The sequence below is a fragment of the Tachysurus vachellii genome, chromosome 13, assembly GCF_030014155.1.
Source record: "Tachysurus vachellii isolate PV-2020 chromosome 13, HZAU_Pvac_v1, whole genome shotgun sequence".
NCBI classification, from domain to species: domain Eukaryota; kingdom Metazoa; phylum Chordata; class Actinopteri; order Siluriformes; family Bagridae; genus Tachysurus; species Tachysurus vachellii.
In genome coordinates, this window is record NC_083472.1 from 5782643 (window position 1) to 5807464 (window position 24822).

At 39.7% G+C, this 24822-nt stretch overlaps 1 protein-coding gene across 1 annotated transcript in view; it reads left to right on the forward strand.

Moving 5' to 3' along the window:
- dock4 (dedicator of cytokinesis 4) overlaps positions 1–24822 on the forward strand; it is an 80384-nt gene that overhangs the window by 35353 nt on the left and 20209 nt on the right. The window contains exons 14-36 of the mRNA XM_060885677.1: positions 680–795; positions 1053–1215; positions 2042–2148; positions 2769–2925; positions 4000–4097; positions 4880–4963; positions 6560–6660; positions 12626–12707; positions 14035–14205; positions 15907–16099; positions 16213–16343; positions 16731–16865; positions 17314–17412; positions 17580–17674; positions 18588–18663; positions 19311–19411; positions 19497–19555; positions 22273–22421; positions 23416–23501; positions 23601–23627; positions 23772–23867; positions 24080–24140; positions 24567–24660. Of these exons, the coding sequence (XP_060741660.1) occupies positions 680–795; positions 1053–1215; positions 2042–2148; positions 2769–2925; positions 4000–4097; positions 4880–4963; positions 6560–6660; positions 12626–12707; positions 14035–14205; positions 15907–16099; positions 16213–16343; positions 16731–16865; positions 17314–17412; positions 17580–17674; positions 18588–18663; positions 19311–19411; positions 19497–19555; positions 22273–22421; positions 23416–23501; positions 23601–23627; positions 23772–23867; positions 24080–24140; positions 24567–24660 (2481 nt within the window). The remainder of the gene's footprint in view (positions 1–679; positions 796–1052; positions 1216–2041; positions 2149–2768; positions 2926–3999; positions 4098–4879; positions 4964–6559; positions 6661–12625; positions 12708–14034; positions 14206–15906; positions 16100–16212; positions 16344–16730; positions 16866–17313; positions 17413–17579; positions 17675–18587; positions 18664–19310; positions 19412–19496; positions 19556–22272; positions 22422–23415; positions 23502–23600; positions 23628–23771; positions 23868–24079; positions 24141–24566; positions 24661–24822) is intronic.

A 24822-nucleotide genomic window follows, 5' to 3' on the forward strand; every position in this document is an offset into this window, starting at 1 on the left:
AAATATCCCAATTCAACATTGCTTGTTTATAATGACGTAAATTAGCTAATAATCATTTCGAAATTAACTGAACTGTTTGTCTTTTATAGACTGGTTACTGATTAAACCGATCAGTAAATCAGCACAGTAAAATAAGTGTTAAACAAATTCTACTACAAACTCTACGATTGAACTTATTTCACAGCTCATACAAGAACGTTCAAAAGTGTCCTGTGTTTTATTTGTGTAGCGCTTTTAACGATTCACATTGTCTCGAAGCAGCTTTACATGAGTATAGAAACAGAATAAAATATTTACTATTACTATTTATCTCTAACATCTATCTCTTATGAGCAAGCCTGAGTTAATGGTGGTGAGGAAAAACTCTCTGAGATTATATGAGGAGGAAACCTTGAGAGAAACCAGACTAATTGGTTCCTACAGTTTTGTGCTGTACAATGGTACAGAATTCTAAAACCAGTCAGTATGCAGTTAGTAACTGTATAAAATTCACCAAGCCTTTACCATGTGCTATTTTATTCTGGTTAATGAGTCACAGTTGTGGACGTTATGCTATGTTTGTAAATGAGATATATAAAACATAATCTCGTCTGAGCATTTAAAAAACAAAGCTTTGATTTGTATTTTTTGTTGCGTCTGCCCAAACCTGTACTTGTAAATATTGTGGTTTTGACTGCAGGTGAAATCAGGAACGACCTTTATGTGACCCTGGAGAGAGGCGAGTTTGAGAAAGGCGGGAAGAGCGTGGCAAGGAACGTAGAGGTCACCGTGTATCTACTGGGAGCTGATGGACAGGTACTGAAGATAAAACGTACACAAATCGGAGCAGGAATCGAGGAAATTGAAACATTTTTATTCACAATATCTCTTTTGACATTTATTCCCATTTACATTTACAGCATTTAAGCTTGCGCCGTTATCCAGAGCGGCTTACAGAAATGCAACGTAGTCTCTATCATAAACACATCCTCTAACTAGGGATAAATTGGTGTAAAAACACTGTTAGTGAGGTTAGTACAGTGTATGTTTTGCTTTCTTTCTCTCTTTTCTAGGGTCTGGTGTTTTCAGGTTCAGGTGAGACCGGGACAGATGCCGTCCACTCATTTGTCCTGTACCACAGTAACAGTCCACGCTGGTCAGAGCAGATCAAGCTGTGTGTTCCTCCAGAGCTGTTCAGACTCGCTCACCTGCGCTTCGAGTTCAGACACTGCTCTAGTAAGAGCTCACACTCCAAGAATGTGACAAAAAAAATAAATACAAACACAACACGAGACACACAAGAATGATAGAAAATAAAAACGGAATAATCATTGAGTTAAAAAATAAACTGTGAGGAAACAAGTTGTATTTTAAAGGATTTATTGAGTCATTAGTTCCCTTTATTTGCTGAAAAATGTAGCGAAAGACCCAACAAAAACTTTTTAAAAAAAAGGAGAAAAAGAAAAAAATACATAAGTAATATACACAGAAACAATTTCCAACATGCCGATATACAGAGTTATTTACAAATGCTATAAATTCAACCAGCAAGTGGAACTTGCCTCTGGATTGCTTATAAGGGATACATGTAAAAAAAAAAAAATTCTGAATTTTTGTATTGCTATTGAGATAGAAACAATGTCTGTTGTTAAAAGTGCTATGGAAAAAATAGAATTTAATTAAATTGTTGTTGTAAGTTGTTCCACATTGATAATTCATTAAAGTTCAAACCGTTATTATTAAGTCAGCTCGCACATCGACTTGAATAATGTCCTTTGAACAAAGATTATATTCTTCTTATTTATTATGTTATGATTCCAGTTTTTAATGCAATAGTTCTGAAATACTAAAAATTACTAAAAATTAATGCTACCCCTACTGATAATAATAAATGATACTGAGTGGTACGTATTAAACACAGACTTAATTGCAGGTTCCTAATTTAGTATATACAAAGACTTATTTAGTATATATGCAGATTCTTTAGTTGGTTTGGTTTATATAATAATCTTTCTTATGTTGAGATAAATAAGGTGACAGGACATGGTTTTTGATCTTTCAGCAAAGGAGAAAGGAGAAAAGAAGCTTTTCGGTTTCTCATTTGTGCCACTCATGCAAGAGGATGGAAGAACCCTTCCTGATGGCACACATGAACTCATCGTTCACAAGGTAAAGTTTGGATATAGGTGTGCAAATTTGTATTAAAGTAAAATTCCAGTGTTTTCCAAACTAATCTTTATCTGCTGCAAATGTATGCCTGTGTGATTACTACAGACTAGAATTTCCTCATACTGGGAAATAAATTAAAGACCTGTTTTTACTTTTATTGTTTAACCATGGAGGTCATGGGGCTCTTATTGGGAGGCAAAAAAATATTTGGGTATAGCATGTGCTAGTCAAGGACACTTTCCTGAATTCCTTAAAGACATTTGAGAAATTATGCTAAAAATGTACTTTCAGAGATGGTACTACTTCTTCAGGAGGAAGAATAGTTTAACTTTGTTAGATCAAGGTAGTTCAAAGTAAACAGGAAGTGCTTTGTTTCTGGTCAGCCTGGTGGTGATGGAAACCATTGTAAACAGCTAGCAGTGTTTTTTTTGTTTTTTTTTTACCCCAATGTTGGAAAGATGGATAAAACTCTTACTGTTAATGTTTTTTCATTTCTACTGATTGCAAACACATTATATGTTGCATATACTGTTTTATTAGCATATACACATTATATTAGCACATACTGAAAAACTTGCACTAAAGTCATGTAGCTTTAATGCGCCTTGTTTTCATGTTAGTGTGAAGAGACTGCAAACCTGCAGGACTTGTCTCGCTACCTCAAGCTGCCCTTCTCTAAAGCCAGTCTACAACCTGGCACCAACCAGACCATTAAGAGCAGCAAAGAGTCCTTCTGGATCCTCTCGACCCTCTGCTCCACCAAACTCACACAGAATGGTACGGCTTACAATCATCCATCTGGTTGGTATTAAAAGGGTTTGTTTGTTGGACCAACAATGGCAGTATCAGTGCTATCATTATAAGCATAACCCATTATTTGTCTACGACCTGTTCGGATAAATGGTAAAGTATAGACTTGTCTAAGACAGAAGGAAAGTGCTTGAATTTACTGTTCTTAAGGATTTTGGAACATTGAGTCATCACTAATAAGCTTAACACCACTTCCTTAGAGAAAACCCATCGCTCCAATCTTGAGCGATAATTGGACTCACTGATCACAAACCTTATGTGACCTTTCATTTCTGACCTTTATGTTATTTATGGATCCGTTCTCTGTGTGAGGCTTGCACATGAAAGAGTGTGTGTGTGATGGGGGGTGGCTACATGCTGTTCGCACACCTGTATCTGTTGACCTTGGAGCTCATTCCAATAAGTCCAGCAGCTGGGCTCTGATTAGTCCAGAAACAAATCATACTGTAACAAAACCATCTAGGCTTTGACAAGATGTACAAAGTGTGTGTGTGTGTGTGACAGAGAGAGTGTGAGAGTGTGTGAATGTGTGTGTATGTGAATCAATGAAAGGGTTGTGTGATGTGGCCTGACATGAATATTTTGCTATAACTGAGGTGTTTTACTACTCATATGATAATATTTTTCCAATGACAGCCAATATTCTACACAGAATGACACACAATAAAAACTGCCTGACTGTTATTGAAACTGGAGACTCCTTCCATAAATGCCAAATACCTGGAAAATATGTGGTTGGTCCTATGGAATCAATAAAATATTTGGATGGGTGTATTAATAAAACCTAGAAATTAACCCCTAAAGAGCCAGTTGACGTTCTCTGACACAAAGAATGCATTCTACTTCAGAGAATTTATCATTGTGATCGTGGTTTTATGAAGCGATTTGGCAGATTTCAGAGTTTTAAGCCTCCTGTGTAGAAATCATTTGTTGCTCTGTGTGACACGTGACATATCCATGGCTTCAGTTATGATAAGCTATGGTTTTATCGCGTTCACTGCACGATTAATATTTCAGCCATTGCTTTATCTCAATCTGCAGGAGACATGTTGGATTTGCTGAAGTGGAGAACTCATCCGGAACGGATCATGGACGGCTTGTCCAAACTGAAGGACATGGACGGCACTGAGATAGTTAAGGTAAAACGGTTCTTTAAGACATTGATCCTTCTGCAGATTCCCCTAAAACATTCGAGATTTAACTGAACATGCGGTTTATTTCAGTTTTTTTATCCAATATCAGTTATTTAAGTTGAATATGTATGTTGCTACAAATCAAGCAACACTTAAGGTTAGATCTGCTGGGAACACCGGCTCTGCGCTCCAGTAAAATTCGTCTTCTAAATTTGTTAAAATTTTATCTCGTATCTTGCTGTCTATCAATTGACAGTTTCCTTATTATTCTTTTACAAAATGAAAAGAAACGGGGGGCACGGTGGCTTAGTGGTTAGCACGTTCGCCTCACACCTCCAGGGTCGGGGTTTGATTCCCGCCTCCACCTTGTGTGTGTGGAGTTTGCATGTTCTCCCCGTGCCTCGGGGGTTTCCTCCGGGTACTCCGGTTTCCTCCCCCGGTCCAAAGACATGCATGGTAGGTTGATTGGCATCTCTGGAAAATTGTCCCTAGTGTGTGAGTGCGTGAGTGAATGAGAGTGTGTGTGTGTGCCCTGCGATGGGTTGGCACTCCGTCCAGGGTGTATCCTGCCTTGATGCCCGATGACGCCTGAGATAGGCACAGGCTCCCCGTGACCCGAGGTAGTTCGGATAAGCGGTAGAAAATGAGAGAGAGAGAGAAAATGAAAAGAATACACATTTACAAAAGGCCTTAGGCAGGTGGGCCATAGGTAGGCTTAGATAAGCCCCAAAAATACACTACACCTTCTTTTGTGAGGTTTATAAACCTCTTGTCTGTCTCTGCCTCAGTTTTTGCAGGACACCTTGGACACGCTGTTCGCCGTGTTAGACGAGAGCCCGCAGAGATATGGACTGAAAGTATTTGATTGCCTGGTAAGACACGTCTTTACAGCTACATCATATTAGATCCCCTGTTTTCAGCAGAATGTTCTGCGATTTGGATTTTAATGACCAATCTTTTTCCGTTCTTCTCGCCCGCTGTGTTGCCGTGGTTACCTGCCGAATACAAATGGAAACAAAACGTATTTAATTGCATGGGACCGTGGCAGGGGTTGCATTATAACTGTTTGCGCTTTGAAGGCTATTTGAGCTCATGTCTTGGTTTCATGTTACACTGTTTCTAGAATTACAGGCAGAGCTTCAGAGGCTGAGACTAAATGTAGGCTAATGGTCTAATTAACACAACATAATTAAATATTAACGCAATCCCAGCTGATTATAAACTCACATCTTTGACTGGAAAATGCTGATTTTCATGTTTGGAGAAAGAAAGTTTTTAGATTTTGTTATGACTGTGTATAGACTATATAGACTCTTTAACAGAGGCCAAACAATAGAGTTGTTTTTGTTGTGTCCAGGTTCAGCAGTGAGTTTTTCTGTCATGTTACACTCCATAGTGGTGGTTTGTGTCTCATATGAAATGAAACACTCAAGGTTTCTAGCTTTTTTGTAGTATTTCTGTTTTTGCCTAGCCTAATAAGGACAATATATTCATAGAAATGTAGAAAAAATTGATCTTTTTCCGTACAAATGTTACCATATTTTAAGTACATGCTGATATTAAACCTGTTCCTGCTCTCTGAGATGCCCCAAGTGCTTTTTCATAAGATTGGAAGTTGTTGTCTTTAACCACTAAAATTCTGTGTAAAGTAATCAACAGAGGCAAAAACACACGTCTGACTCAGTTTATATCAGACTCACAGCCAGAAAATATTCATTTCTTTATACTGATTGAAATTTTTGATCATTTCTGATAAGTTAAATTAAGGCACACTGCCAGATCTTTGTGATAAAACCAGCCAAATGTTCAGTAAAACTGCTCCAATTCTCATACTTAAAATCTTATCCTCTCAAATCCTTTAGCAGACTCCGTCCTCATGACCACAGTTACGTGATTATTTCACCAAGGACCATCTGAATTTGAGGTTTCTCAGAATGAAACTTTTTTCTTTCATGCTTCTACAATGGTTGATTACATCAGATGATTACATACTGTATATTATACAGTATGTAATATATGTATGTTATTGATAATATATGAGTGATCAAAGCAATTAATTGACCCATAACTTACTGTACATTAATAAGATAGTTACTTAGAGAGAGTGTGTGTGTGTGTGTGTGTTTGTGCGCATGTGTGTGTGTGTGTGTGCACGCATGTGTGCACGATTGTGACTGTGTGCGTATATGTTTGTGCGCGTATGTGTGAGCGCACGTGTGTGCATGTGTGTGTGTGAGATAGGGTGTGTGTGTGTGCATGTGAGTGTGTGTGTAACACTGTGTTTGAAATGAGTTAAAACAAAATGAGCAGTGATGATTTTTTTGCCTTGTTTCTCTGGTATGTAATTCATTATCTACTACATTATGTAGTAAGATAGAAGCAAAAAAGTCAACAGCAAAATAGACAAATAAAAAAAATCCTGTGAGTTGATGTGGTGTACAACTGAACCGTGTCGATTTTCTCTGCAGGTGCACGTCATCAATTTGCTGCAGGACAGTAAATTCCAGCACTTCAAACCCGTCATGGACAACTACATTGAGAATCATTTTGCAGGAGCTTTGTCATACAGGTGAGCACACGGACACACCCAAAAACAACAACAGCAAGAGAAAGAAAAACCAACATGATATCTGGGCTTTATGTGAAGATTTCACATTTTGAAAAGTTATGATTGAACTCACAGATATACATTTATGCCTTGTCTAAAGCCCTTATCTAATTCATATAGCTTTGTAAACATAATATTTATGTGCTGTTTTTCTATGAAGGGATTCTGCCAAATATCAATGTGTTCCAGATTTTAAGAGCATAATAAGAGAGCTGCACCATTTGTCTTGTGTTTTTACACTTTGGGATGTGTGTTAAAGCAGCACCTGATGTTAAGACTCTATGTAGAGCAGTGTTATATAGTCAGAGATATAACCATTAATCAGTCATTAAATAATAGAATAACTGGTAAAAACTTTGTTAAAACAAAATAAGCAGTAGTGATGTTAACAGTAGTTATGTAGTTAACAGTAGTTATGTAGTAAGATAGGGTAGAAGCAAAAGAAAGTCAACAGCATAATAGACAAATAAAAAAATCCTATAGTCTATGAGCCTAAGAGCATGCGCACTTTACTTCATACCTCACCACCTGGTCATCCAAACATTCTTTATAACACTTATCCTACTGGGCTCATGGGGAACCTGGAGTCTGTGTCAGGAGACTCGGGGCACAAGGCAGAGTACAACCTGGACACGCCAGTCTATTGCAGGGTCTCACACTTACACACACATACACACACATGTATACACACACACATACACACTCACACACATACATACACACATGTACACACACTCACACACATACACACTCACACACACACACACACACACACATGTACACACACTCACACACACATACACACTCACACACATATACACACACACATGTACACACACTCACACATACACACTCACACACACATACACAACCATGTACACACACTCACACACACACATACACACTCACACACACATACACACTCACACACACATACACAACCATGTACACACACTCACACACACATACACACTCACACACACACACACACACACATGTACACACACACACACACACATACACACTCACACACACACACACATGTACACACACACACACATACACACTCACACACACATATACACACACTCACACATACACACTCACACACACATACACAATCATGTACACACACTCACACACACACATACACACTCACACACACATACACACACACATGTACACACACACACACATACACACTCACACACATATACACACACACATGTACACACACATACACACTCACACACACATACACAACCATGTACACACACACACACACACATACACAATCATGTACACACACTCACACACACACATACACACTCACACACACATACACACACACATGTACACACACACATACACACTCACACACATATACACACACACATGTACACACACATACACACTCACACACACATACACAACCATGTACACACACTCACACACACACATACACACTCACACACACATACACAACCATGTACACACACTCACACACACACATACACACTCACACACACATACACAACCATGTACACACACTCACACACACACATACACACTCACACACACATACACACACATGTACACACACTCACACACACATACTGTACACACTCACACACATACACAACCATGAACAGACACTCACACACACACATGCACACGCGCACACACACATGCACACACACATGCACACCTGCACATGTATACACACAAACACACACACACACACACACACAACTAACCATCAAGCCACTGTACCCTCTCTGTCTTGTCGTCCAGAGATTTTTGAGTTACAATGCTATGGCTTTAACTAAATTTGCATATTGATACATTATAGGTTCCTCTATTTTATGACACAGTAACATATTTATAAATATTTTATGATTTTTTCTTTCTGGTTCCTCACCTTCACCTTTCCAGCGCAGGCTTCATGCCTCCACCATGTGTGTGTCAGCAGGGGACCTAGTGGTGTGTGTTAGTGTGTGGGGGGTGTTTGTGTGTGTGTGTTGGTGGTGTGTAGGATGAGACTTGATAGCACAGTATAACATCATGTTCTTGTGTGTGTGTGTGTGTATGTATGTGTGTATGTATGTGTGTGTACGTGTGTGTGTGTGTATGTGTGGGGGAGGTGTGATTTGCTCCTTCATATGCTGCTGCCATCACCATGCCATCATCTTTCAACAGATCATTCTCCCTCTCTCTCTCTCTCTCTCTCTCTCTCTCTCTCTCTCTCACTCACTCCCTCTCTCTCTCTCTCTCTCTCTCTCTCTCTCTCTCACTCACTCCCTCTCTCTCACTCCCTATCATTCTCTCTCTCTCTCTCTCTCTCTCTCTCTCTCTCTCTCTCTCTCTCTCTCTCTCTCTCGATTATCTCGTTTTTCTAATTCTCTTTGGTTTCTCTTAATGTGTTCTTCTCCTCCTGTTATCTTTCTGTCTTTTCCCTCTGTCTTCTCTCCCTTCTCCCTCTTGTTTGAACCACCTCTCTCTTTCTCTTTGTCCCACTCATACTCCATCATTCCAACTCTTTCCATTTTATTCTTCCCCTTCCCTAATGCACACTTCCTCCCTCCCACTTCCTTTATTCGTTCACTTTCTCTTTTTTCTCTCTCATTGCTTGTTAGATGCTCTCCTTTTTTCTCTCCTTTTACTCTCCTCCCTTTCCCCCTTCTCCTTTTTGTTTCTTTCTCTCTTGCTTGCTTGTCTCTATCCTGCTCCGTTCTCCATCGCACTTTTCTGTTTCACTCATCTTTTCCTTCCTCCTCTCTCTTTCTCTCCTTCACTCTGCTCTCCTTTATCATTTTGGTGCTAAATTCCTCGTTCTTCCTTTTCCCCTTTTTTCTCTCTTCTCAAACCCTTCTTACTTTCTCCTTGCCTAGTGCTCTTATAGTATCTCTCTTTCTCTCTTGTTCTCCTCTACTGCTGTTATCCTTTCCTTTCTTACACTTGATTAATTTTTATTCATTTCAACATTTTTCCTCTGTCTTACATTTTCTCTTTCTCTGTATTTTTCAAATTCTCTCTCTCTCTCTCTCTCTCTCTCTCTCTCTCTCTCTCTCTCTCTCTCTCTCTCTCATTTGTTTCCCAGTCTTTTAAAACATTTTTTCTTTATTTTCTTTTAATTGGTTGTTAGTTCACACTGTAACTGATATAAACACAGGAACCAGTTTCTTTAAACCTCTAATGAGGTAAAATAATGAGGTGTAGTTTTCTGTTAGGCTGCTTTCTTGCAGTTAATAGTTCAGTGTCGTACAAACACGCCCACTTGTATACACACACACACACACACACACACACACACACACACACCTGGTTACACTGAGGCTGTCGTGAGATTTGATGGCGTAACTGGAAAGAAACTCAGTGTCTCCATCAGAGAGAGTTTCCACCAAGCTGAAATGTACAAACTCTATTTACAAAAAAGTTTGAACACTTTCTAAAGATGCAAGAAAAACTAAAATCTGTCATTTGTATTTTTTTCACTTGGACCTTTATTTAACAGACAAAAGGACAAAGAAAACATTTTTGGTGTTTTCACTGACAAACTTGATTCTATTTGTTAAATATAAGCAAATTTACCTGTAACACACATTCAAAACAAACTTGGTACAGAGGACCAAGATACTGTATGACAGAAAATGTCTCACAAGCACAGGTCTGAAGGCTCCACAATTAACCGGTTAACTGGTACCAGGTGAGGAGATCTAGGTTGTAGATATAGGCTTAGTCTTTCTAAGCATGGATGGCTCATGGCTCAACACTTTGTGCCAAACTTTGTGAGAAAATTGTCAATCAGTTGAAAGTATAAAATAATATAAAATTTTATACAAAACTTTGATTCATCTTCATCTTATAAGAAGACTGAGAACTTTCCCTGGGTGTTGATCACAACTGTTTAAATTCCCTGGTAAGACCTGAATAAACCTGATGGTCCTACTTTAAGGATCTTTCAGTGAAAAGCTCATTTAGAAGTTTCTTTCTTCCCGGACTGTAGGTGAGATATTTTTATTATCATGTCTGAAATGCTGAAACAGCAGAAAACTTGCAGTGACACACTTTCTCTCCGTAAGTGACCTGGTGCTTTGTGTCTAATTACACAGCCGATTGAGTTTGTACAGTATTTAGTCATAGAGATAAAAACGACGATACTCCAAGCTTCAACAAAGCAAATCTGTCTTTTTTTTTTTTTAGAAAACGCGCACATTCCCTATACTCCTCGCCTGGGCCTCAGAATGAACCATCCTACTCACAAAGACCCAGAATTTTAGCTTAATATAACCTCACTTACACACCAAAGTCGACGCAGAAGAGGAATATTTCTTTTCTGTCTGATTACACCGTTTTCATTTTTAACCCTCACCTTCTCTCAGGCACTCAGGCTGAAAATTAGACTCACTTTTTTCTGGCAAAGGCTCAAGTGGATAATTCCCCAGAGACGCATTTGTATCGTCAAACAGTTCACGGAGTTTGTCAGAGGGAGCATTTCTGGGTGAATGATGCCATGCTGCAGAACAGACTATTTCTGAGCTTCATCCTGGGATCCATGAGGCAGAAAGAAAATACAGATAACTTCTGCTGTGACTATAAATGACATCAACAGATTTGAATTTTTACTTTAAACCCTAGTTAATTCTGAACAAATGCTGTTTAAAAAAAAATTATTCATAATTGCATTCAAGCTGTAACAGTATAACAACACATATATACCTATTTGCTCATTTTTGCATAAGCGTCACACTTTTCTGCTGTCGGTACACAGAATTCTTTCACCATGTGTAAGCCAGTGAGAGTGGGTGAGGCCCTTATAGCTGAGTAGGAGCTGAAGTCGTATCTGAGTACACAGAACTCTCCTTGTGTACTGTGGCTACTCAGAGCCATGAGAAGCTGAACACAGACATGCAAGGAGGCACAGTGGCATTAACAAAGGGCGCAATTTAGTTTCACAGTGCAATATTTGAAGAACTTAGACCCAACGGGCAAAACGAAGGGCAGTGGTGTCTCAAGTGGTTAAGGCTCTGGGTTGTTAATTGAAGGATCGGGGTTAAAGCTCCAGCACTGCCAATCTGCCACTGTTGGGCCCTTGAGCAAGGCCCTTAAGCCTGCTCCAGGGGTGCTGTATAATAGCTGCCCCTGCACTCCAATCCCAACCTCTTCAGTTGGGATATGCGAAGAAAAGAATTCCAATGTGCTGTAATGTACATGTGGTGATAGTAAAGGCTTCCATGCCCCCAATTTATTCTCAATCTCAAAAAGTGGCACTTAAGCGTAGAGCGAGGCAAAGATCCTGCAGCTTGAGCACCGGAGAGGCGTCATTGTCCTTCCAGGCAGCAGGGTTGAGAGAGGATCTCCAGCAGAGCGGCATGGAGCGCAGCAAAACCCAGGAGACTGGTGGTGTGTGGTGAGATCAGGCGCAATCTTCTTCTTCCCCTGAGCAGTTTCCCCGGGCAGATCTGTGTGGGAGAGCAGAGAACGGGCAATAGTTTTCGCAGCCTAAGGCCTCTTACCTCTCTGGAGGCACTCCTCCCCATGCAGCACATGTGGCTTTTCTCGGAGGGTGATTAGTTAGACGTGCTCTAATTGGCTGCTGAGTTTTGGGCATGCTTTTGCCGCCTCGCCTCGTTGTGCCGCCATGTGCTCTCCACCGTCACAGTACATATTGATGTAACTAATGAACTTACACTCTTAAAGCAAGAACATGTGCAGTTATGTTGCCAAAAGTAAGTGAACGATCATTTTATTATAGATTTAGTCTCATTTTGCTCTCTGATCCTTATTGCAGATTTTAATCCAGTCAGCCAGAAACTCTATAATACGTCTACTATAATTACACATGGTTAATATCTTCTGTAATACAGATACAAAAAACGGGTTCAGTCTTCTAGTGTTTTTCTTTATCTTGTCTTTATCTCTGTAGAGACCTTATCCGAGTTTTGAAGTGGCATGTGGACCGGATCATCGACGCTGAGCACCATGAGCAGATACAGCAGGTCCTGAAGGTAAAAATAAAACATTTTTCACCTGCTCAGATGTTAATCCTTCTGTATGTGTCATTTAAAATAAAGCAATCTGGGTAGAATAATAATATACTTCATTTTGCATGCCTGTGCAACAAAAAAGTACAAACTTATTTTATTTAGTGTATGATAATTTACCCCCAAGTCAGCCTGCAGTTTCAAGGCTAGTCGGCTAGTTAACTGCTACGCTAGCTTGACTTTGTCACAGTGGGATTTGACTCAGTATCATTTTGCTAAATTATGATATTCTCAGTCATTTATTTAACAGTTAAATTTAACTCAACAATAATTAATAAGTAATTTTGCTTGTTTCCAGAACAACAGTGATTTCGCGCAACATTAACATTAGCAGACTGAGTTTGTTATTTCCGATCTCAGGTTCTGTAACTAAAAGTTTCAGCTTTCTGCTTCATCCTTCAGTGAAAGATCATAAACGAATTTAAAATAATTGCTCGCAATTTGAGTTCTGTAATCCTAAAAATTAGCCGAGTTACCCGGATATCGTAGCCGAAAACTTTCAGCATTCTACATAGATTAGAAACGTAAAAATATTCACGTAATTAATTAATTTATATTAAACAATATCACGATCTGTGTGAATAATGTGAGATTAAAGTTTAATGTCGTACAAACGGCGTAAACTCCGCCCACTCACATGCCTCTGAATTCATTAACTGTTCTTTCACACTCCGTCTCTGTTTCACACATTCGTGTTCATACACATACACACATAAACAATTTCACATGTATTCACACACATACACACTCAGTTCTCACCTCCTGCTTGGTGTGTGTCCTGTGTTTTGTGGCTCCTGGCTCAGTAAAGTTCAGTAATTCTGCTCTGCTTGAATTCAGTACTGTACCTCTTCCTCTATACGTTGGTTGACACAATTTCAACAGCAGTTCAGTAAAACCTTTATTTTTACTTTTGCCATTTAATCCTTAGCGACTAACAAGTGACACACACTTGTAGGTTTGCTGTGACAACCTTCCGATAAATAGTGCATTATTCACCAGTCCAACACTGGCATTTTTTTCCCCTACAAATGGTGAACCAACCAAGACATGTTTAATGTCAGATGTTAATTTCTGTACAGGAGTTAAGAGGCTAATGTTGCTAATAATTACATTAAGACTATAGCTCCCAGTTTAGCATTCTGCAGGCTACACCTACGTCTCCTCATACGTTTGCCTGAGAAGGAGTTTTTCACATTATCTGTATTTGTATAAAAATGTTATATAACATGCGTTATGTCATGCTGCATAAAGGTGTGTGTGTGTGTGTGTGTGTGTGTGTGTGTGCGTGTAGGCTGCAGAGTACCTGTTTAAATACATCGTGCAGTCTCGTAAGCTCTATGCTGCAGCCACTGCGTCACAGGGTGAGGACGAGTTCCGCTGCTCCATCCATGAACTCTTCAAATCTGTCCATCTGTTCCTTTCTCATGAGAGCAAAGGAATCAGTCCCATCACACACACACAGGTAACACACACACACCCACACACACCACGGGGTCTTCATCCCTGTCTCTCACTAAACACACACTCCCAGAAAACACACACCACTCCCACACACAAACAGGGACTTCAGCTATGTCTCAAGATGACACACACATACAGAAACACACATACAAACCACAGGGGCCTCGGTCTAATCACACATCATGGGGACATTAGCGCAGTCTCTCCCTCTTTCTCACAAACACACACACACACACACACATTGTACATGCAGTACCTGCAAAAGGCTTGTTTACAGTTTTACACTCACAGCACTCAAACTGTGTACCACATTCACATTAATGAATATCACTGTGATTCAAATGTGTGTGTGTGCGTGTGTGTGTGTGTGTGTGTGTTTAGGTATGGCAGCTCTGTGTGCCATAGAAAACAATTTATTTCACACAGGCTGTGTATGTTAATAGCAGCAGAATATGGCTATATCATGTTACAGAAATACACACACACAAACACACACACAAACACACACACACTTTCATGGCTGTTATAGCACGCAGCAGGAGAGCAGATTTCCATTAACACGCCTGAGTGAGTGAAGCATCGTTGGGAACGCATAACGGATCAGAAGCACATGGAGACCACAGGATTGTTGCCAACCCTGCCACCTCACACACTGTGTTTACACATAGGCTTTAGTGTGTGTGTGTGTGTGTGTGTGTGTGTGTGTGTGTGTGTGTGTGTGTGTTTGAAAGCATGCATGTGTTTACATCTGTTGTTTAAAGTTCCCTGCTATGCAGAGAGTGCTGTTTTCCCCATATTCATTAAACTTCCTTTATGTGACGAACTCAAACTCTATACCTCCACCTGTGTGTGTGTATGTGTGTGTGTGTAATGTCTGTACTTTGATCTAAATTACTTGTAGACACACAGTATAACTCATTTAAAGGTACATGTTGATTTGATGTCACTTGCTGAACTCGGGGTTTTAAAGTCTGACCCATTTCCCGATTTAGGAATTAAAGGGGCATTTCTTTGGGGTTTTTTGTGTTTTTTGCAAAATATTTTGCTCCACACTGACACCAAAAAAAACCCCGATATTAACATTGACAGTCACAGCGATTGTATAAAACCACGTCTTTGCTTAGATGTTTAATATCAGTTGGTCTGTAACAGAAACGGTAGACAGAAGAACGGCAAACCCTGTTAGTTGCTAGGTTTCCAGACATTCCCATGAATCATGACAGGCTTCTTCAGTCCTCTCCTGTTTGCAACAGTACTATAACTTTTTCTCCATTCCATTCTTTTTCAGTCTTGCATTATTACACCAAGAAATATAGCCACCCTCGGCTGAACAGAAAAGATTGATTTCTGTAATTCCCTTTTCATTTTTAAACCTTACAGCAGATCCCCCATCCACCGAACCTGTGTGAGAGTAGCATTTTCTGTTATAACTCAGTATATAAGAGGACATCAGGGCCAGGATGTTAAGTGCATGGTAATTATTTTAATTTCAGACTTAGTACATTTTAAATAAACTGAAAATAAATAAACATGCCAGGTTTTGAAAGAGCAAAGAAGCTCTGTTTTTGTATGGCATTATTATGACCTTTAATAAGTGGTTTATTACATACACTCATCCTGTGAGATGTATCGCCATAGCAACGCATTTAGTGTACTCAGATACACATCTTATTGGACATACTGTGTGTGTGTGTGTGTGTAGGCTGTGTTCCTGAGGTCATTTTCCACCGTGTGCTGTGAGCTCCTGAAGGTGTTCGGTGTGCGTGAGGTGGCGAATCTGGCGCGAGACACACTGAGCAGCCTTCCTGCTCTGACACACACAGACTGCCCCCTGCAGGCTGTCAGGCTGCAGTGCGTTGCCAAGACTGTAGAAAGCCCACTTTATACCAATCCAGGTACACACACTGACAAAATGATAAATCTGGCCATCCTGATATTAATAAATAATGCAGAATTAATTTTGCTGGGATTAAATAATGTGTGTGTGTGTGTGTATGTGTTTTTGCAGAGTCACGATGTGTGCTTCTACCCGTGGTTCTCCATCTCCTCCTCACTTATCTGAAGGAACAGAAGGAGTTGGTTCTGTGTGCGAACATCCTTACCAGCATGCTGTCTCTCGTCCACAGAGACCCGAACACAGTACGTACAGTACAGTGAGCAGCTTCACACGTCTCATGTCCCGTTACCCAGAATGCTCTAGGTCACAAGAAGATCGCTTCAGCCATGTGCTTCAATGCATAAAGGCTAAACACCATCTGTCTTGCTATAATACTACTACTAATATAGTGAATATAGTAATTGTATAATAATTTATGATATTTAAAATGATATGAATGATCATTATTCACAATAAAATAGTCAATTTACCATCATTTAATCAGTAATATTAATATTGATTAGTAAATTATATTAATATATAATTTATATTAATGTATATTAATATACATCTTTTAAACGATTATTTATTGCTTGTCATTCGTTCCGAAAAGAATCAATTATGCAATGTGTGTGTGTGTGTGTGTGTAGGAGTGTGTAGCACCTGAAGAGGTGAATGTAATAATGGACAGTCTGTCCGGAGTGTTATTGAGAACGATACTGGAGGTAACTAATCGTCCTCAGCCAGCGGCCACCTCGATGCGTCTGCAATATCAGGACGTGACTGTGAGTGACACACACACAAACAGACACCATTATTGTCTTGATATCCTTCAACGACCTTGCACAGACCTAATTATTAACATATCTAACTTTAATCTAACTCCTCGGAAGCCAAAAAGAAACCATTCGGCTCTGTTTTACTCATGTGAACCAGCCAAATGTCCCCACAGAGTCACTACTGTCAAATATTTTGACCTGTGTGAGGACCTCTGATCACCAAGACAACCCAGAGAGTCTGGGATGTATAGTTATAGAATGTATAGTTATAGATTAACTATAAGATTAAATAACTGTGGAAAGTATTTTAATTTGTACTGTTTCTTGCTAAATGCATGATTTAGTAACATCGATTATATTAGATAGATTATAATAGATTAAATCAATACTGTCAGTATTTTAACTGCAGTTTGATTGACTGTGTGTGTGTGTGTGTGTGTGTGTGTGTGTGTAGGGTGAATTTGTGGCCTGTTTGCTGACTCTCCTAAGGCAGTTAAGTGATAAGGACTACCAAAAACTCCTGAATCGATTCCCTACAAAAGACGAGCTGGCGGTGAGTCGATTCATCAATAATAACATCAAATCATTTAAAACAAAGCTGGGGAATAAAACGTAGAGGAAACTTCAGCTTCTTATCACTCTGAATAAGCTTTAGCTACGATAATACTTGTGTTATATCAGTCTTATGGGAAATTAAACCTTTTCTTTGTTTTTTTCCAGAATTTTCTTCTGCAGCTCTTCACTGTCTTCAGGATACTGATTCGGCCAGACATGTTTCCTAAAGACTGGACAGTCATGAGATTGGTCACCAACAAGTAAGCTTCTAAAACCTGTCTTGGATGGATTCTGATTATATAGATTATAAACAGTAGATAATGTTAGATATTTTGGGTGAATATACACTCACTATCCACTTTAATAGGTACACCTGTCCAACTGCTCGTTAATGCAAATTTCTTAATGCAAAGCCAATCACATGGCAGCAACTCAATGCATTTAAGCATGTAGACATGGTCAAGACGATCTGCTGCAGTTCAAACCGAGCATCAGAATGGGGAAGAAAAGTGATTTAAGTGACTCTGAACGTGGCATGGTTGTTGTTGCCAGACGGGCTGGTCTGAGTATTTCAGAAACTGCTGATCTACTGGGATTTTCACACACAACCATCTCTAGGGTTTACAGAGAATGGTCCGAAAAAGAGAAAATATCCAGTGAGGGCAGTTCTGTGGGCACAAATGCCTTGTTGATGCCAGAGGTCAGAGGAGAATGACCAGACTGGTTCGAGCTGATAGAAAGGTAACAGTAACTCAAATAACCACTCGTTACAACCGAGGTATGCAGAAGAGCATCTCTGAACGCACAACACGTCGAACCTTGAGGTGGATGGGCTACAGCAGCGGAAGACCACACCGGTACTAGTAAGGTGTACCTAATAAAGTGACCGGTGAGTGTATATATATATATATATATATATATATATATATATATATATATATATATATATATATAGATAGATAGATAGATAGATAGATAGATAGATATAGATATAGAGATATATATAGATTTTTCATTTCAGAAGTAAATTTTATTTGATTTTCTTTCTTGTATAGCATCATGTTTTAAAATGATTATGTCGATTGTCCCCCTCTAAACAAATCTCTAAACGGTTTGCAGACCGCAGAACATTACTTAGCACACTTACGGGTTTCTTTTTCATTATGTTTCCAGCGTGATCATCACCACGGTCCTGTATCTCTCAGACACCCTCAGAACCAACTTCCTTAATGAGAAATTTGACTTCAAGGTATGAGATAATTGCATTTGTGCGTGTTGCATCTCGCTTGTGTATTCCTCATGTCGTTGTGTGACAGTAGTGTGTCAGCAAAAATCAAAGGAAAGGTGTAGAAGACAGTAGTGAGTGCAGCTCTGCTGTATGGGTTAGAGACTGTAGCAGTGAGGAAAAGACATGAGGCAGAGATGGAGGTAGCAGAGATGAGGATGTTGAGGTTCTCTTTAGGAGTGACGAGGATGGACAGGATTAGGAACGAGCACATCAGAGTTGCTCAGGTTGGCTGTTTTAGGGACGAGGTCAGAGAGGTTAGATTGAGATGGTTTGGACACGTACAGAGGAGGGAGATGGTTATATTGGTAGAGGGATGTTGGAGACGGAGCTGCCAGGTAAGAGGTCAAGAGGAAGGCCAAAGAGGAGATATGTGTTAAATGAGGACATGAAGGTAACTGATGTGATAGACTTAGGTGGAAACTGATGATTCGCTGTGGTGACCCCTAACTGGAAAATCTGAAAGTTTTCTTCCATCTCTTTCTGATGGCACCCATTAGTCCTTTCTCTCAGATGAAGCAGATGATGGCAGGTCATATGACCTTCAGAGAGACTCTGAACACGTGTATCTGCAGTGTACTCTGTAAATAATTCTGTCCTTTTGCCTGCAGGTGTGGGAGTCCTATTTTTACCTCTCTATAATATTCATCATCCAGCCGTGTCTCCAGCTGGAGACGTTCCCTCCATCCAAAAGGAAGAAAGTTCTGGAGAAGTAAGCAGTTCGCTTTCAAAAAAATACAGTGCTTGATGCATCTCCATTCTTCTTTCAGATTCTAATGTTTCTTGTTGTTTTAAAGGTACGGAGACATGCGAGTGATGATCGGATGTGAGATCTTCAGCATGTGGCAGAATCTGGGTGAGGAATAAAAATGACAAAGTACCCTTTCACAGAAAAAGACTGATACCCAAAGAGCTCTTATCAAATCGGCTGAAGTCGGGTCACTGATAGTGACACATGAAGCTAGCTGTCGGGTGTAGTTTTTATGGCGTGTCCAATAATTTTGGTCCCAAATGGCCGTAGTTAGTGACTGTCAGCATCCGTTGCACTGACTCACCTTGATAACTGAAGAAAGACAGAACAAAATGAACGGCACTCTTAAAGATACACGTTTCCCGTATCAGGATGTTCTTTATTAACTTCTCCCCATTTACTGCTATTTATATTCTCTGAAAATGGCTGAGTAGAGCATTTAAATATCTGCAGTTCTGTGAAACTTGGATCTAGGCTACTTCAGGGCTGTGAAAACATCTGCCACCGTTCAGATAAATTTTCACCACTAGGGTTATTACGGCGTCACAGTGAGTCTCTGTGTGAGTATGATTAGACCAGTCTAATCTCAAAAGGGACAGTGTGGATGTAGGCTTTCATTTCAAAAAAGGAGAAGTCTATTGAAAGCACAGATCGGCTGATTGAACAGGTGGAATCAGGTGTGTCTCCTGTTTGATTGGAATTAAAACCTACAAGAACACCAAACCTCTCCAGAGGAAATTGGACACCCTGGGATTAGATCTCACCGTGTTCAGACTGTTTCAAAATGCTGTTTAAAATGCAGTTTTATTTACAAACATCAACTTGTTAGGTGGGCGCACGGTGGCTTAGTGGTTAGCACGTTCGCCTCACACCTCCAGGGTTGGGGGTTCGATTCCCGCCTCCACCTTGTGTGTGTGGAGTTTGCATGTTCTCCTGTGCCTCGGGGGTTTCCTCCGGGTACTCCGGTTTCCTCCCTTGGTCCAAAGACATGCATGGTAGGTTGATTGGCATCTCTGGAAAATTGTCCGTAGTGTGTGATTGCGTGAGTGAATGAGAGTGTGTGTGTGCCCTGTGATGGGTTGGCACTCCGTCCAGGGTGTATCCTGCCTTGATGCCCGATGACGCCTGAGATAAGCACAGGCTCCCCGTGACCCGAAGTAGTTCGGATAAGCGGTAGAAAATCAATGAATGAATGAACTTGTTAGGCTTTTTTAACTCATAAAAATCTCTAGCTCAAAAATCGTTACACCCCCTCATCCCACCCCGACTTCTCCGCCACCCACACACACACACACACACACACACACACACACACACACACACACACAAACACAAATACTGACAGTGTAGGAGATTCTCAATAGTAAGAAACAGTCATAGGATCAGGTCTTTTTGATTCCTTTTGGGTCATGTTGAATTATATACTGTACAAAGAGTCTTTTGCACCAAAAGGTGTTTTTCTGCTAGTTTGTATGTTTTAAAATGGATTAATACCATGATACCCCTACTTACATCCCTTTACATAGAGAAACTACTCGACCGAATGGTACTGCACTATTTACCGCCATCTTTCATGGTGTATTATTTGTATGGCGTCTCTTTGAGTAGTTCACAATATGTGATTTGCTCAGACTTCTGCTGTCTTATAGTATTGCGAGGTATTGTCCTAAATAGTGTTAATTTCATCACCTATTTTTAATTTAGTCTTAGTCTTAGTCTTGTGCCAAATGTCCTTGTTAGTTTTAGTCATATTTAGTCATTCACATATTTTTTTTGTTAGTCAAGTTTTAGTCGACTAAAAGTCTCGTCATTTTAGTCTAGTTTTAGTCAAAAAATTGTAGTCTTTTTTTAAAATAACACATTATTACTGAGATTATTACTGATAAACATTTCAGTAAAAAAAGTGTTTCACATCTCAAACATTGGTTAAATGTCATAATTACCTGACAAAATACACTTGTTCAATGATTTTTGTTGAATGCAAATGTTAAAGGTGTCTGGTTTTCAATTTCTGATTTAGGAGACACATTGACAAATGATTAACCTGTTCTAACCTGAATGTGTGGGTGGTCAGCCTTTAGATGTCGTTTAAGGTTGGTGGTGTTTTTCCCCGAAATTCTTTGTCCGCAGTGTTTCCCGTCAGTTATGATGACACATTCTGACTTTTTGTCAGTATCACTGTACTTAAAATGCGACCAAATGTCGAGCCTCTTCCTTCGACCTAGCATGTCCTCGTCGCTCGTGTTCGCTTTGGGTGTTGTGTGTTCAGCAGTTTCGTGTTGCAGCCACAGGCGTATGAGACCTGTAACTTGAGCAACAGCACGAAGCCGCGAACTCGTGCTGAATATTTTAAAGGCGTAACAGCTGATGAAAAAGCAGAGACAATTGTAGACGAAAATGAAGAGAGATTTTATCTTCGTTTTTATCTTATACAAAACATTTTCGTCTCGTCTTTTTTCGTCAACAATAATGCATGTTAATTTAGTCTTAGCGTTTTTGGACAGCGGTGCAGTCTTGTCATCGTCTCGTCTTAGTCATGAAAAAAAAGGTTGTTGACGAACATATTTCGTCTCGTCTCGTCTGACGGAATTAACTCTAGTCCTAAATGCACTTGTAGTTACTATAGAGGAAGGTGATTATCCGTTGGGATCAGTAATCCCACTCATAATCCCACATGGCCTCTGAAAGAGTGTCTAATAGTGTTGCACATGTAAACTTGTGTGTATGCTGTACGCTAAAACAGCCTCATCTCTTCATTACGTGTAAAATAAAACCAAATGCTTTGTTCTTTGTTTGTTCTGTTTACTCTTTGTTCGTTTCAGGAGACTATAAAGTGAATCTGATTCCTGCTCTGATTGCTTCGTTCCTGGAGGTGACCCTGGTGCCACAGCCTGACCTGAGAAACGTCCTCATCCCTGTCTTTCACGACATGATGGACAGCGAAGAACGTCGCAACGGAAACTTTAAGCAGGTGATACTCTTACCGTGACCTCGCTCATGACATCACCGATCAAACGCTTCATGAAGAATCTACTGAAAAGAACAAATAAATGATTAGATGATTATCGTGTAGCCAGAAATCTCTTCAGACTGCTGACCGTGCTGATTGTGTAGCAAAGATTTATATAAAAATTGCTCAGTTTTTAGTGAGTTTATATCGTCGGTGTTTCTTTCTGCCGATGAAATGGAAATAGTCTCATCAGACATTTTCAATCAGTTTAAGCAAATGAATATTTTCTGGCTGAGCGTCTAATATAAAAAGAGTCAGGACTCTGTTGATAACCTGACATAGAATTTTAGCGGTTGAAGATAAACACCTTCAAATTTCAGATGTTTATGATCAAGCACTTAAGGGAAACCCAGAGAGCAGAAAATGGTTTAATATCATAGTGTACGTTGAGGATGAAGAAAAAAAAATAGCCATTTTTGTTTTTCTATGAATATATTGTCCTTTGTGGGCTAGAAAAAAAAAAAAAAACAGATACAGTACATATGAAAAACTACAAATTCATAAATCTCTGAGTGACAGTGATAAATGAAGGTTGTAGAAACTTTATGTTCATCGTCATTTTAGTTTAGTTTTGTTTCCTAAAAGAACGAGAGGTTTGTATTGCTCTCAGCTTCTGAAATTCCAGATCGACGGTTTTCTATTGGCAAACCACAGATTCTGTGACACAGGTCGCTAATTTCTTCTGATGCGAGAGTTTTATTGTGTTAAAAATGCCTGACGTCACCCGGTGAAAGAAATCAAGTTCGCCAATTCGGTGTCTCTTACACAGACATTAGTACGATCGTACACGAGGGAGAATAGAAATAAATAGAAGAATATTGAAGTCATCGAAACCGAGTGCAAATATTTCATTCATGTATAAGTCATACTGTAGGTTTAAGAATTTCATCTACGACGTATTTTGTCTTTCTCTTTTGTTTTGTAGTCGATCGTTAACGGATATCTTTGTGTGCAGGTGGAGGCGAAGCTGATCGACAAGCTGGAGAGTCTGATGTCAGAGGGGAAAGGAGATGAAACCTACAAGGAGCTCTTTAACAACATGTGAGACTCTGATTACTGCTGAAATGCCCTTATTTACTGTCACAGGGGAAAAAAATCAATGCACTAAATCTGTTTTCCTGTTCATGCTTTCTGGAGCAGAATCCCGCTGTTCGGTCCGTATCCGAGGTAAGAAACTCGGTGTGATGTCAAAGAGTCAGTATATAATGTGGTGTAGATTATCTGTCCATCATGACCTTCAGTCTGTCCATCATGACCTGTGAGATGCTTTAAATGGTGTCACACTGCTTCGTGTTGTGTTTTGTGTCGTAGCCTGCTGAAAAAGATCGAGAGAGAAACATGGAGAGAGAGCGGAGTGTCTCACATAGCCACAGTTACACGGCTTATGGAGAGATTACTCGATTACAGGCAATAACACACTGCTCACTCACTCACACACACACACATTTTACACATACAAGTGAATAAACCTAAAAAATGTTCTGTAAGTGTGTCACAGGCTGTCGGAAAACTGGGTTTATGGAGCTGTTTTAACAAATAATTCTCTCTCTTTCTCTCTCTCACACTCACACACACACACACACACACACACACACACCTCGTCCCTCTGTATATCTCAGGGACTGCATGAAGATTGGAGAGGTCGATGGGAAAAAGATCGGCTGTAACGTCAACCTGCTGGTAAAAAAGGTTTTTTGGTTTTATCCAGTTTCATTTCCATCATTTAGCAGACGCCCTTATCCAGAGCAACTTACATTTTTATACAACTGAGCAAGTGAGGGTTAAGGGCCTTGCTCAGGGGCCCAGCAGTGGCAGCTTGGTGGACGTATGAATCGAACTCACAACCTTCTGATTGGTAGCCCAACACCTTAACCACTAGGCTACCACATCCCATTACACATGTTCATTACACACTCATGAAGAGTTATGGAAACAAACATCTATATTACTATTTTATTTTTTTTTAAAAAGATTAATAATGCGTATAGTATTTCATTTTTATTTTAACACCAGCTTCTGCTAAAACAGTTCTGGCAACTTTACACAAAATGCTATGTTATGAGTAATATTATTTCCTCATTTATTAAGTTCTGTCTGCTCTGTTAGAACTTCTACAAGACGGAGCTGAACAAAGAGGAGATGTACATCCGCTACATCCACAAGCTCTATGAGCTCCACCTTAAAGTCCAGAACTACACAGGTATCTCACATAATAAAAAACCACACACACACACACACACACACACACACACACACACTTACTGAACAACATACTGAACCAAACAGGAAGTTTGATTTGATTCTTCATTATATTCATAAATATACTGTATTTTCCTAGTTGTAAAGTTGCTTTGACAGAATT